General features: G+C 45.6%; 1 protein-coding gene across 2 annotated transcripts in view; it reads right to left on the bottom strand.

Annotated features, from left to right (window-relative positions):
* CAMK4 (calcium/calmodulin dependent protein kinase IV) overlaps window positions 1-15100 on the bottom strand; it is an 85439-nt gene that overhangs the window by 28129 nt on the left and 42210 nt on the right. For both annotated transcript variants that reach the window (XM_082191495.1, XM_082191496.1), the window contains 2 exons: window positions 14955-15037; window positions 2685-2757 (listed from right to left, as the gene is read on the bottom strand). In XM_082191495.1, the coding sequence (XP_082047621.1) occupies window positions 2685-2757; window positions 14955-15037 (156 nt within the window). The remainder of the gene's footprint in view (window positions 1-2684; window positions 2758-14954; window positions 15038-15100) is intronic.

The raw sequence follows: 15100 nt of genomic DNA, 5'->3' as shown, positions 1-15100 counted from the left end.
TCACTTTAGCATCCTGCATGCAGCCAATGTATGTGCAGAGATGATGCTGGCGTGACAATGAATGGGGAAGCATGTCATGACCCTTTATACAGAAACAGACTTGGAAAAACTCTTATAGATGAGGAGAAGCTTGAAGAAGCCATGCTGGTGGGGTGAACACACAGGAGGAACTCATGACAAACTCTTCTTGTTACTGGGTAGCACTCCTTGCTTATTCCTCCACCAAAGAGGAGAAACAACAACAACAACAACAACAACAACAACAACAACAACAACAACAACAACATATTTATTCCCTGCCCATCTGGCTGGGTTTCCCCAGCCACTCTGGGTGGCTTTCAACAAAAGATTAAAAATAAATTAAAACATCAGTCATTAAAAACTTCCCTAAACAGGGCTGCCTTCAGATGTCTTCTAAAAGTCAGATAGTTGTTTATTCCTTTGACATCTGATGGGAGGGCATTCCACAGGGCGGGCACCACCACCGAGAAGGCCCTCTGCCTGATCCCCTGTAATTTCACTTCTCGCAGTGAGGGAACCACCAGCAGGCCCTCAGCACTGGACCTCAATGTCTGGACAGAACGAAGGGGATGTAGATGCTCCTTCAGGTATCAATAAAGGACATCTCACCCCCTATTTATGAATGCCCAGGTGTTTCTTCTGGCGTCCTCAGGTGCATCCTCTACAGCCCCCATCCTATCTTCAATCCCAAGGCCAGCTCTTCACACCTCTTGCCACTGCAGTGTGTGGTCTGGGCTGATGTTGCTTTGATGGAGAGGTGACCATTTAAAGAGAGCTTGGCTTGAGCCATGGCTCCCTTTAGCAGTATTTCAGAGCACAGTAGCCCCTAATAATCTCTGAGCTGGAGAAACAATTAAAGCTCTTTTCAGATTTAGCCCTGCACCGTGCTCTCCTGTCCTCTGCCCAAGAACACCATGCGTCACCTATAATTCTGACCACTGAACTGGTGTTTACTCAGATCCTGCTTTCTACTGCAGAAACCTCAATGTGACTACTTCCTAGGTGAGATTAAACTGAAGGTACTCTCCACTGCAGCAGCAGCTCCTCCGTGGGCACTTTAAAATGTCACGCTTTTGTTGAAAGTTGTAGTTTACAGCCACAGAAGAAATCTGGTTGTTTCCTGCATTTTCCTTTGTGTTTGATTATGTGACTCATTCAACTGGGTGGCAGCAGCCTTCATCCACTTTCTGACTGTGTTTAAGATTTGTACACACAGCAATCTCCTTTACAAATATCTGAGAAGGCCAACACTGTTTGAAAGATCCCTCCAACTCCAAGCTGAAATTGGTATGGGGATGAAGCAGAGCCTTCCTAGTTATTGCCCCAATCATTTAGAAGATAACATAGAACCTGATACTTATATTACTAGGCAATATGATAGCTGCTAAAAAAAACCCATTTGCTCATGGTTTGGAGCAGCAGTGGAGTGCAGTGGACCTGTTTAAATATGATGACTCACACAGGACTACTGAACTGATACTTGATGGTTTCTGACTTCCTTTACTTCATGTTTGTAGCAATGTATGAAAAAGTTAGCAAAAAATTAATTTGTATTTTGCTAGAATAAATGTCACAGAATAAGGAAAAGCTGCTCACCAGACCTCCTCCCAGCTGTGTTGCTGCTGCATACTGGGAAGGAAAGGGGAGGGGGAGGCAGCAGAGAGGTCAGCGCAGTGCAAACACATTGGAAGTAGTGCCTGTGTTACCCTTATGTTATTGCTGCATTGCTTGCCCCCCTCCAGAAGCAATGGCGCTAGAGGGAGGTCAGGTGAACAAAGCAGCCCCAATGTGCTGGTTTAGTTTCCGCAATGCAGTGATCTGCTCCAAGCTTAACCCAACCCTCTGGAGCAGATTTTGAGGTGCACAGTGGGCTGCAAGAGGGACAGATAGAGGTGATGTCCTGTTGCACAAGCAGAAGTCTGTTCCACTCATGCACAGAGAGCATTGGATCACAACCCAATGAATGCAAGGTCCTGGCCTGCAGATTGCTTGGACTGTATGATTACTTCTCAAGCCCACACTGGCGATGGCTCAGGTATGAACACAGGCTAAGCTTTCAGTTTGGGATGAAGCAATCTTTAACTGCGTCACCACATGCCTAGCCACTCATCATGAGCAAAATGAATCGTGCGGATTTTAAAACATTGTCCATCAAATGGTAACCAGGGAAGCTGGTGTGCAGAATGCTATCTGGCCTCACATTCTCCATCTGAATACAAAACTCAATGCTGCCCTTGAACATCTGGTGCTATTTTGTTAACTCTCTATACAGTAAGAAACATACACCCCAAACTGCCTAACTATAAAAGCAATATACTGAAGATGCTTTACCAGAACAAACGGATAGCTATTGGCACACAGAATATTGACACAGAAAGTGTCGCTGTCAAAGCTGCCTCCTCATTCTTGATATAAATGACCAAGAGTGAAAATAAATAGGTTTCACAGAAAGTGAGCTGTCATAACAATCATTCAGGTATGCAGCATGAAAGATGACGCTGTCGCAAGATCACTTTTGTCTCAAAGATGCCACTGATTTAGACAGGTAAGCAGAAAACTAACCCAAGAACTGTAGGCAAGAGCTGTCACACCTATATGTATACTGATCACATAAATTGCTCCAGGTAAGTGAAAGATTATTCTGCAAGAGTAGTAATGCTTACAGCAACTGCCTCCAGGATTTGTTTGACAGCATCAGCAGCATCTCGTTCACTGTAATATCCTTTTTCCACAATCCTATAAAGAAACAGAAGATTTATTTATTCATAATAAATTTGTATACTGCCCTTAGCATAAACATACAAACCACACAAAACACAGCATAAACATACAAAACACATAATAAAAGCAAGAACAAAAATGAAACACACCCATAACTCCTCCCCCCAACACATTTAAAATGACAAAGATTGCAAATCAGCCCAAGGCCTGGCTGAAAAGGAATGTTTTCACTTGGCACGAAATTTCACTTCAGACTCAACGGTTACAAGGAAAGCACAGTCCTAGGTAAATGTGCTATTAAAAATTAATCACACAGTAATCAGAGCAGACACATCTTATAGTCTAGGAAGTCTCCCGCAGAATAAAAAAAGCCACTTGCTCATGGCTAAAAATAGATTTACCAAATATACAGCAACTCTGATTCTCAGCTAATAACAAAAAGATTGTTTTTCAAGACATCGGCTTAGGTGCTATGGGAATGAAATGAATTTGTGCTAATAAATGCAGTATCCTTAAAAGGCTACCGTAAAAAAAAATATGTTCATACTTATGAACTCCAGAATTAAAGGGCAGATACACAAACTCTATACTCTTAGTCAGGAATAAGCCCTTCTGAGTCCAATGCTAATTTATTTCTGACACTGTGTAAAGGACTAAAGTCATGGCTTGCAAGCTTAACCAAGCTATAATGAAATAAAAGTGATATATAGGAAAAGGCAGGAATAGGTAAGGCCATAATATGCCTTCTATTTTGTGTATATATACACTAGTTTCATTCATTCTGTGATACAGCTTTCAGGTCTAAGTGCTGTTCCGTAGTGCCTTATTTTTACAGAATGGGAATCTCAGTGTTGCCATTGATAACTACTGAAAAGCTGGGCCATGCAGTTGGCTTCCCAAACAAGGAAACCATGAACCAGGCTCTATGGATATAGATGAAGCTATTCCCATGGTTGTGTTGGCTGGACATGCATATGGCTGAGAGACCAGCCATACTCCTGGCATGTAGGTGGTAACAGTGATTTTATGATTTAGCCTTAAGTAAACCATATAGCCCTAGGGCAGGTGAGGCAACTGCATACTAAGGCTAACAAAGCATCAGAGTTTCCTAGAGGTTGTACAGGGTGCTACTTGCATTCATAACTTTTTAGGAGCTTTTGATTGCACTGCAACTGCTAAAAGTTGCAGCATAGGACCAAGCACTCAAATTGCCATAGCTCCATTGCACAGAAGGTCATTTTAGAGCAGGGGTAGGCAGCCTAAGGCCCGGGGGCTGGATGCGGCCCAATCGCCTTCTCAATCCGGCCCGCGAAGAGTCTGGGAATCAGCGTGTTTTTACATGAGTAGAATGTGTGCTTTAATTAAAATGCATCTCTGGTTTATTTCTGGGACATAGGAATTCGTTCATTATTATTTTTCAAAATATAGTCCGGCCCACCAAATGGTCTGAGGGATGGTGGACCGGCCCACAGCTGAAAAAGGTTGCTGACCCCTGTTTTAGAGGAATAATCCTCATACCTTTTACTCTGTGGCAGTTGCAGTGAAATCAATGGATCTACTCCAGAATAAATGATTTGAAGACTGCAGAAATAATCTGTTGTCTCTTGTACAGAAGCAGCATTTTGTTTTCAGGCTGTTCACTGGCTGAAGGCTCCGTGAACTAAAATGTGATCACAGCACAGCTCCTTAGAAAAGAAGATTGCTTCCATGCTATAGTAATAACCACAGTACAATGAAAATAATACAGCAAAATAACCTTGAACAATCAATTATTGCAAAGTGCTTCTGAGTTGGAAATAGAAAGAAAGTTGGTATATTCTGAGGCGCTGAGGCATTCGACAGCCAACCTTTCCCACAGACTCACTTTTATTACTCTATTGATCCGAAAGAGAGGGAAAAAGATTAATCTAGCTCAGCTCAGGGGAAAAAATTACCTCAGAAACATTGTTTTGTACAGGGTTTCCAGCTTTAAATTTAAGAAATATTGGCCACCTGAGTCCATGGGGAGAATCAGAGGAGGCCAGAAATGGCGCTTGGCAGGTCAAGGGTATGAGGTAAAATATCATTGCCTGGGCTTTCTCTGATATTTACTGGGTTTTTAAAGATATTGATTCTAGTTACTTCCCAGAACATTGTTTTACTAATAATAATGGATAGTTTGGCAATGCTGCTTCAGCAGTTCATTAGACCAGTGTTTCCCAACCTTTTTTGGGCAAAGGCACACTTGTTTCATGAAAAAAATCTCGAGGCACACCACCATGCCAGATGGGGAAAGGTCACTTTTTACTTATTCACTTTTTGAATAATAAGAATTATACGTCATGGGGGGGGGCAGGATTTTAGAGATGTTTAGGTGGGGCATGGCCCAAAAAAAGGTTGGGAACCACTGTTCTAGAGCATGTAAGAAAGCTACCCCAGAGGGGGAAGGGTGGATTGAAAAAGTGGAATGAGGACAAGAGCCTATTCTTGCCAGGCTGCTGCTACACCCACTGGTCTTCCAATTGATCCAAATTGGGTCGCAGTGCCAAGTGCAACCGTGCAAACTATATGGCCAAAGATTTAAGAAGCTGGTCCCCCAAGTGCAATGTGTTTGGGTTCAATGTGGAAAAAGTTGACAGCGGCGGGTCTGCACTTGGAGGGCAGGAGCTCTCCAAGGTTTCCAAGGCAGGGATCGACGCCGGGAACTGATGTGCCTGGGATCCTTTTCGTGCAAAAACACACCTACACTCTGCCCGCTGAGTCACGACGCGGAAGCCTCTGTGGTTTTTTGATGCTTGTTCAGCATTTGGCGGTCATTCTGGGGGGTTGGGGGGTGTCTGGAAGAGGGGCAGCCCCCCGCCAAGCCCCTCGAGGCCCCGTCTCGGCTGCCCCTCGCCTCCTTCCCACGGCTCCCGGGGCTCCTTCCAGAGAACAGGAAGGCCCGCGACCTGGGGCGTGTGTATCCCCCCCCAGTCTCGGGCGCCTTCCTCACCCATTCAGCGGGGGTCCCAGGGGCTCGCAGGCGTCAGTTTCCCCCTCCGGGACAAGGCACAGGACTCCCGCCAGGTCCGCTCGGCACTCCCAGGAGCAGGCGGCCGACAGGCGGCCGGCGGGCGCAAAGGGGCCTCCAGCGGCGGGAGCTTTTGTGAGGCCAGCTACCACCGCCAGGCTGCTGCCGCTCGCCATGGCAAGCAGGAAGCCCCCCGGGCTCTGGGCGCCGAGAGGATGCTATGCGGCGGGACCATACGCGGGCAGCGGAGAAGAAGAAGGGCGGCAGGAGAGGGGCGGTTCTCGAGGGGGGAACTCAGCTTCCCAAGATCGCGGGGCTCACCGGACGGTTCTTCCCTGCAGGAACTTCCGCCCTTCCGCAGCTTCAACCGTAGACGTATTAGCATATGAGAGGATGAAAGCTGGCCATAGAGAAAAGGCGAAGTTTGGCTGTCCGCAGCCTGGATTCCCGGGTTTCTTTCGACGTTACAGCCCCGTGACGTCAGCGCCACGCAGGCAGCCAGACGGCTAGAGCCCCGCGCTGGGCGGCCTCTCCTCCCCGCCGCTGCCCCGCCTCTCGCCGCCCGACTCGCCCGCCTCCCTCCCACGGCACACCAGGCAACGTCTCGCGGCACACTAGTGTGCCGCGGAACACCGGTTGGGAAACACTGCATTAGACAACTGAGACACATGTGAGTATATGGGACACAGAAGAAGTACACTATCTTGTCAGAGGCTACACACACACACACACACACCACACACAAAAGAACACGTCTAGATCATTTATCAATGCTCTCACCTTCAATTGTCAGCTCATGCTTTTCTAAGTGCTAAATTATCTGATTTATTGATGTCAAAAAATATCTCAACAATGCAAAAGTTTATGCTATTATTCATCCCCCTTCTCCTCAGTTTTAATGAACTAAGAAGGCAAATAAAACTTCTCTGTATGTTCAGCAAGGGTTCTCCCTCTCCTTCCACTGAGACATGGCCAATGCAATCCCCCCCCCAAAAAAAACACCCAAAACATATTTCTTTCTGCTCATATGAAGACCTGGTAATTATCACTTTGCCTTTTAACCGCCTACTCTCAGAATAATTTTTCATGGGGAAGCAGACAACTCAGTGGGTTGCATCCATTGGTGGCTTTGCCTGCCATGCCCACTTAAGTCCCCCAATCACCCTGGAAACTGGTTCTGAGAACCAGTGGGACACCCCCACAGAAAATAAACACATAATGGGATATGGCTCAGAGAGCTGCAGTAGGTAAAAGGGAAAGCATGATGTCACAACATGCATGAAAGGAAACATTTCCACTAAGGCAAAATCACATTTGGATTCAATGCAGCATTTTAGATTGCTAAATGACTGGCCCAAAATCACTTAGGACTCAGCTACATTAGTAAAGAAAACCCATTTTATATGCGTTATAACACTATGACACCAGATGGCGCTGTGGAGTCCCATCTTCGTCAACGTGATTTTCCTTTATAAAGCTTACAACGCGTTTACCTGAAACGCTTCTTTGATGTGTCTAGATCCAGCCTGGGTTATATGAACTTAAAAAAAACAAAAAAAACAACAACTGATTTCCCAGGGACAGAAATCAAACATTACGTTTCTGGATCAAATTTTAATAATAAAATACATTATGGTTTAGAGCTGACAGCTATGCGAATCACCACGGAACACACTGAATGACAGCTTTTGCTTTCTTTAAACTTTTGCAGCTTCCATAGTATTTCAAAATTCCATAGAGGCATCATCTAGAGCTGTGGAGTTTGTTGTTATCAATACGCCTAGGACACTAAATTTATATTTAATTAATTTAACATCCAGAACAGCTATCTCAGCTTGGAACCAATGTCTGGAAGCAATGGATGTGGAAAGAAGCAAGGAAAAAAGAAAACCCCAGGTGTTTAATCCAGAGAAGATGGAGGTGATGCTGGTGGATAACTTCAAGGATCTCGAAGGACTTGTTAGGAGAGATGGTAAAAAAGGTAAAGGTAAAGGACACCTGGAAAGTTAAGTCCAGTCAAAGGTGACTACAGCGTTGCGGCGCTCATCTTGCTTTCAGGCTGAGGGAGCCGCCATTTGTCCATAGACAGCTTTCCGGGTCATGTGGCCAGGATGACTAAACTGCTTCAGCGTAATGGGACGAGTGCCAGAGCGTACAGAAATGCCATTTACCTTCCCGCCGCAGTGGTGCCTATTTATCTACTCGCACTGGCGTGCTTTCAAAACTGCTAGGTTGGCAGGAGCTGCAACAGAGTAACAGGAGCTCACCCCGTCGCAGGGATTCGAACCGTTGACCTTCTGATGGGCAAGCCCAAGAGGCTCAGTGGTTTAGACCACAGTGCCACCACCGTCCCTAGGAGAGATGGTATCCCATATCAGAAACACTGAGGGATGGGGAAACACAAACTCTTGAGAGTCCCGTGGACTGCAAGAAGATCAAACCTCTCCATTCTTAAGGAAATCAGCCCTGAGTGCTCACTGGAAGGACAGATCCTGAAGCTGAGGCTCCAATACTTTGGCCACCTCATGAGAAGACTTCCTGGAAAAGACCCTGATGTTGGGAAAGCAGAAGGAGACAAGAGAGGATGAGATGGTTGAACAGTGTTCTCGAAGCTACCAACTTGAATTTGACCAAACTGCGGGAGGCAGTGGAAGACAGGAGTGCCTGGCGTTCTCTGGTCCAGTGTTTTTCAACCACTGTTCCGCGCCCGCGAGATGTTGCCTGGTGTGCCGTGGGAAAAATTGAAAAATTCGAAAGATTTTTAAAAAAAATAATGTCAAATTTTCGCCCACTAGGCGGGCGCCGGACTGTGTCCACCCTATTTTCCATCCGTCCTGGGTGGGGATCAGATTGGATGGGATCGGATGAGAGTGGACAGGCGGTCCGCTCTCATCCGATTCCCCATAGAGAGCAGCGGGGCTGTGACATCTCCCTCTCCGCACACAGTGGTGGTGTGCCTCGTGATTTTTTTCATGAAACAAGTGTGCCTTTGCCCAAAAAAGGTTGAAAAACACTGCTCTAGTCCATGGGGTCACAAAGAGTCGGACATAACTAGACAACTAAACAACAAATGTGAAGAATTCGGCACTTCACTGAATAAATATTTCTTCTACTCTCCTATTTTAAATCACTTATATTGTTTCATTTTTCTAACATTGTATAATAACTAGATGATTGTCTAAAGCAGAGACTGATGCACAGATTAAACTTGCTACAAAGCAATGCATTTAAAATTACAGGTATTTTGGGATTTTTTTTCCCTTTTGCGGACTGAAACTGTTGAAAAGTTTGTAAAATATTTAAAACAAAATGGGATCTCTTTATTCCGCTAAGAAATCTGACAGCATATGGAAGGCTTTCCCCAGTGCCTGCCATCAGCATCGATGCAGTTCCAGTTTCTTGTTGCCAAGGTATCTTTAGATAGTTACAAAGTGATGTGTCTTTGAAAATGAATCCAGTATGCTAGTTTTGCACTTACTTCAGAATTTTTAGCAAATGTCAGCTAGCTAGCCTTGTAAGAGATCATATTCTGACTTGTCTAGCTGTCATGAAGGAACTGTGCTTGGCAATGGTGCTTTCTCCTGCTTCTGACACTGCCTACACAGCGTGATGCTGTCTCGGGATCCGGCCGTATAGCACAGACGAACATGAAATTATGTTGCAGTTATATAACCCCAAAGGCCTGGAAACAGTGTTATGTTTTCTGTATACCTCACCGTCATCATGTGCATAGCAGTTTACAGCAGGGATGGGGAACCTGTCAGCCCTAGATTGGCGTTGCTTACCAGACATACAACCACCACCACCCCAGCCCTTCAGACTGAAATGTCTGCAAAAATGCACTCAGGCTTTGTCTCTGGACTTCACTGATTGCCCTTTCTGCCTTATTCAGCATGTTTTCCTCCTCAATATTCTTGATTAGAAACTGTTCCAGTGTGGGCCTTGGAAACAGATCTTTTAATTTTATTCTTAATCCAGTTTATGGCTCCACACTTAAGAAACAGCCTGTCATTCCTCTGCACCCTTCACGACTCCTTCCTGCCCCAGTTTATTAATTTATTTGGGGTGGGGAGTCAGCTGCAGACTAAACCAAGATAACTCCATTCCAGGCCCATTCGGAAGGAGGGTTTTTAAGGCAGGGTGGTCCAAAATCATGCACTCTTCTTCTTCGCAGGCTGCGTTTATTTACAAACTTTGCAAGAGACTTAACTGGTTTTGAATATTCTGAAATATCATCATCATCATCATCATTATTATTATTATTATTCCCCCGCCTTTTGTCCCGACAGGAACTCAATGCGTGCTTTCGTTAACAATGCAGAGAAGCAGTGGGATGTCTGAGTTAGACAGTTCTTCACCAGTTGACCGATGTCTGCCTTAAGGTTGGTTGTTGACATTCGCAGGCAATTCTCAAATGAATGATCTACTAGGTTGTTTTGAGTTTGGGACTTTATGAAGTTCATGTTTGAAAATGATTGTTCACAGTTCACCCACCCACCCACTCTGGCACCAAAGTTCCCTTCTCTCCCCCACCAACTGGTGCACCCCAAAGCTCAAACTTCTCTGCATTGCAAAAAAGAAAGAAAGCAAAGCCTCTCTCTCTCTCTCTCTCTCTCTCTCTCTCACACACACACACACACACACACACACACACACACCGTGCTTCTTCTCTGCACCAGGTGGTGCGCCTCTTCTTCTTCTCCCCCATACTCCAAGTGGGCCATAGAGCGCAGCCTGTTGGCTGCACAGAAAGCCTCTCCTCCTCACAGAGGAGGCAGGGGGCATTTCAGCCCCTGCCCAGCTGCTCCAGCTGTCACCCCATGCCCCCAGGTGGCCAGCCAATCAGGTAGAAGCTTGGGGGCAGGGTTTAGCCACTCAAATGCGGTGGCGGCAGCACTTCCTGGCCATTGTGTTGCTGGTTTTCGCCTACCTCGTAGCATATCGTCACATCTTTAGGTATTGGCGGTTAGGCATTGGAATATGGTTGTGTATTGGAGGGCAGGGTGTGGCCATCACCTACCCCTCCATTTTATGGGTATTCTGGTAAAGGAATCCGGCAGTCGTGAATCCTGTCCGACGCCCTTGCTGGTGGCTAGGGCCATGGCATGACCCCTGGTGACATCAGGGGGAGCTTTCAGTTGTATTTGCATCAACAGGCTCCTCCCACTGGTGGTTAACCCTTGATAGACTCACCCTTCCCTGAGGGGGTGGAATCAAGCTCTGTTGTTTTATCCAATGCCTAAGCCAATACCTCTCACATGCTGTAATCAATAAAGTTGTGGCCTTTTTTAGCCCATTAACCTAATATACCGTGTCCGTGTGTCTTTCTTATCCTCAAGCAGGTGGCGGGTCCTTGAATCACAACTCCTGCAGCCGCAGCAGCAGAGGAGGAGGAGGAGGAGGAACAGCAGCAGTAGCCTGCCTTTGGCTGCAACCACCATCTTCACCAGCCTGATTGTGCTGCCCCAGGTGAGGAGCTGGAGGGCCACAAAAAACAGCCTCAAGGGCCACATGTGGCCCACGGGATGTGTGTCGGATTGCCCTGGCCCAGGTGATATGAAAGCCATATGAAAGAATCCATGTAATGTGCTCTCTGCAGCCAGTCACCCATAGGAACCTGCATTAGGAAATTCTCAAAGTTCACAGATATAAGCAAATAAGGAAAACAGGGCCTCCTTGGTTAAATAATGTTTAGCACAGAAAAATGGACCTAATTACTATCTATCTTACCTCTAGGATCACGCAGCACTGCCATCAGAAGGAAAAACGCAAGAATGGGAAAGTGTTCAAAGTGGTCTGATTTTTACAACTCATTATGATAATACAAATCTTGATGATTGGTTATTTTATCCTCCACTTCCTTATCCTATTAAATGCCCATCTGCTTCTTGTATACTTTTGCCTCACCTGCAGATCTGACCACATGCATTCGCTGGCAATTTGCCCACATTCGCCTTCTGAAACTCTCACTGTTCATTACTCCCTTCTGCTCTGTTGAGCTTCTATAAATAATAAACCTGTTTGACATACTGATGTGACCAGCATGTTCATGATACACACTGTTTACTTTTGTCAGGGTATTGGAACATGTGAGGTATGAAACTTCTCCTCTGTGGTCCATATTTGTGGTATAAAATGTTGTCTTTGAAAGGCTGCCTGGGTGAGAATATCCCTGTGTTTATGTATGTATGTATGTATTGCATTTTTATCGCAGCTTTTATCCAAGGAACTCGAGGCAGCATACATGGTTCCTCACACCCTATTCTATACCCTTAACAACTCTGTGAGATAGGTTAGGCTGAGAGAGAATGATTGTCCCCAGCTCACGCAGCATCATGGCAGAGTTGGGATTTCAACCCAAGTCTCAGAGATGCTTAGGAAACAGAAATAAGCATTCCTACCTGTTTCCTCTGTAAGACCTTCTAACAATGGCACCACACCAGAGAGAGAATAGGTCATTTTGCAAAGTTAAAAGGGGGCTTTGCTTTTGCTCCCCAGGGTAATACTGGAGCATTCAGAGAGCATAAATGCTGCCGAATGAGTGTTTTTGTGCTGCTGTGTCTGTCCAGCGGCTGTGGGGGGGGTAGATGTATGTACACAGTTCTGCTGTGTGTATGTCTGCCTGCGTATATCTGTGCTTGCAGGAGTGTGGGGTGACTACACTTATTTTTGGCAACATATGGTGCTGGCATGCATCCCCTGATAGCTCAGCTGGTAGAGCATGAGACTCTGAATCTCAGGGTCGTGGGTTTGAGCCCTACTTTGGGCAAAAGATTGCTGCATTGCAGGGGGTTGGACTAGATGACCCTCGTGGTCCCTTTCAACTCTATGATTCTATTATTTCTATGATTGGCCAATGGTGAATGCAGCCCTCAGGCCCTCTGCCCTGCAAGGCTAGTCACTCCTGATAAATATTGGTACATAAAACGTGGTTTAGTGTTACATCTGAACCCAGCAGAGTGCCTTAACTATAGTTTAACTTTTAAAGCCATGATTTGTTGTTGGCTCAGTGACGAAGTGGCCAAGTGTTATGTGTAAACATGAGCACCTCCCTAACTACAGTGGTACCTCGAGTTAAGAACTTAATTCATTCTAGAGGTCTGTTCTTAACCTGAAACTGTTCTTAACCTGAGGTACCACTTTAGCTACTGGAGCCTCCTGCTGCTGCCGCTGCGTTATTTCTGTTCTCATCCTGAAGCAAAGTTCTTAACCCGAGGTACTATTTCTGGGTTAACAGAGTCTGTAACCTGAAGCGTCTGTAACCTGAAGCGTCTGTAACCTGAAGCGTCTGTAACCTGAGGTACTACTGTATATAGTTTATGTGACCCTTGTAATGTCACCCTTCCCAAATTGTCCACCAAGAAACAGACACCAAACAAGAGTAGCTGAAAAATGAATCTGCTTTTAGTGCTCAGTTCCTCTCATTGGCACTTTTCTTGTAGTTGACACTGCTGCCAACTTTGCCTGGTAACAGAATCCTTTCCCCTTCTATTCAAAGTTGCAGCTCAAGCTGGATTTGAAAACTTAAAGGAAACACTGATGAATTTTTGCTTTGCAAATGTTTCCACTGTTGGGCGCTGGAGTGGTTTTGGTTAGTGAGTGGAATGATTTCTGGGAATGTGTCTCCTTTCAATTTGGGCAGCTTTTGAAGGAAAAAAACTCATTATGCATGAGTTTGAAACGAGATTCTGTTCCTGGCAGTCATTACAATTAACATATGAAACTACTTAAGTGTGCATTAGTCAAATGAGTCTTCCAATACCCACCTAGCAGAAGAAGAGCGTACAGAGGGGTCCAATGTAAGGAATGCTTACTTAAACCAATTGCAGGTTGGGGAAAGAAAAATAAAAGGCATGGTTGCAGAGGAAAGGAGTACACTTTAAGAAACAACAAGCTGCAAAATAGTGTGGGTGTTTCTTTCCTGGCAGAATGGAAAGAGGGAGCAGTTGTTTGATGACAGCTCTCACTCTCACAGCCGACCAGTGGAAAGCGAAACGGTGGCATGGTGAGGCAATGCCAGTAACTAGGTGCTGCAAACATTTAAGTGATGTCAGAAGGAGGGGCAGAAGAGAGTTAGAAGCCAAATGGGATAAAAGGGTGAAACAAACCAGAATTACTTCGATAATTTGCAGTTCATCCTTTGGTTTAAACAAGGTTCGTTGACTTGTTTGAATAAACCACTGTTTAAGAATGGTTTAATGTGATAATAATAATAATAATTTATTATTTTTACCCTGCCCATCTGGCTGGGCTTCCCCAGCCACTCAGGGCGGCTTCCAACAAAATATTAAAATACAGTATGTCAAACACTAAAAGCTTCCCTAAACAGGGCTGCCTTCAGATGTCTTCTAAAAGTCTGGTAGTTGTTGTTCTCTTTGACATCTGGTGGGAGGGCATTCCACAGGGCGGGTGCCACTACCAAGAAGGCCCTCTGCCTGGTTCCGTGTAGCTTTGCTTCTCACAGCGAGGGAACCGCCAGAAGGCCCTCAGAGCTGGACCTCAGTGTCCGGGCAGAACAATGGGGGTGGAGACGCTCCTTCAGGTATACTGGACCGAGGCCATTTAGGGCTTTAAAGGTCAGCACTAACAGTTTGAATTGTGCTCGGAAACGTGATGTGTGAACCACACCATTGCTGTGACAAAAACAGGCTTCAACCTTATTCATATTGACCAGGTACCAGAAATGTCAGCAGGGACACCATGTGATGTGTAATGCAGTCACAGTTCTTGCTAAGAAGCCTAGGAGGGAAAACATTAGAAACAGGTTGCTTCCAGTTGCTTCTGCCTGAGGTCATGGCTTCTTTTGTGATTGCAGTACTGGCTATGAGGCATTTGTGCCCTGAGGCATTTAAAGTACTGCCTGCAACCTTTCTCTAGCTTAGATCCCCAGATGCTGGTGGACTACAGCTCCCATCATCCCTAGCTAGCAGGACCAGTGGTCAGGGACGATGGGAGTCTACCAACATCTGGAGATCCAGGGTTGAGAAAGGCTGCCTTAGGGGCTTAGCTGAGAAGGGGCCTGAGGCCTGTTCCTCTTACAACCTAACAGGGAGGTCCTTGAGAAAGACATTTACTTTGAAGTCTGCCCTGTGAGCCAGAGGAGAGCAAGATCACAGCAGTTTTCAGGGCAGGACAGTGGAAAACTAGTCCCCATTCAGTAGTAACTCTTCATTATAACAACATTCCTGCAAGAGATATAGAATAACTTCCACACATTGCCTACCTGTCAAACAGTTCTCCTCCCGTGACCAGTTCCAAGACAAGGCTGATTTCTGTGGGGGTTTCAAATATCTCCTTCAGTCTTATCTGAGAAAGGCACAAAATAAGGAATTTTTAAATTTCAGAGAAAGTATGTATATATTTTGAGGG

This window comes from Podarcis vaucheri (genome assembly GCF_965113315.1).
Source record: "Podarcis vaucheri genome assembly, chromosome: 11".
NCBI lineage: Eukaryota > Metazoa > Chordata > Lepidosauria > Squamata > Lacertidae > Podarcis > Podarcis vaucheri.
The sequence above is the reverse complement of the archived record's forward strand: the minus strand, read 5'-3'. Positions and strand labels throughout refer to the sequence as shown.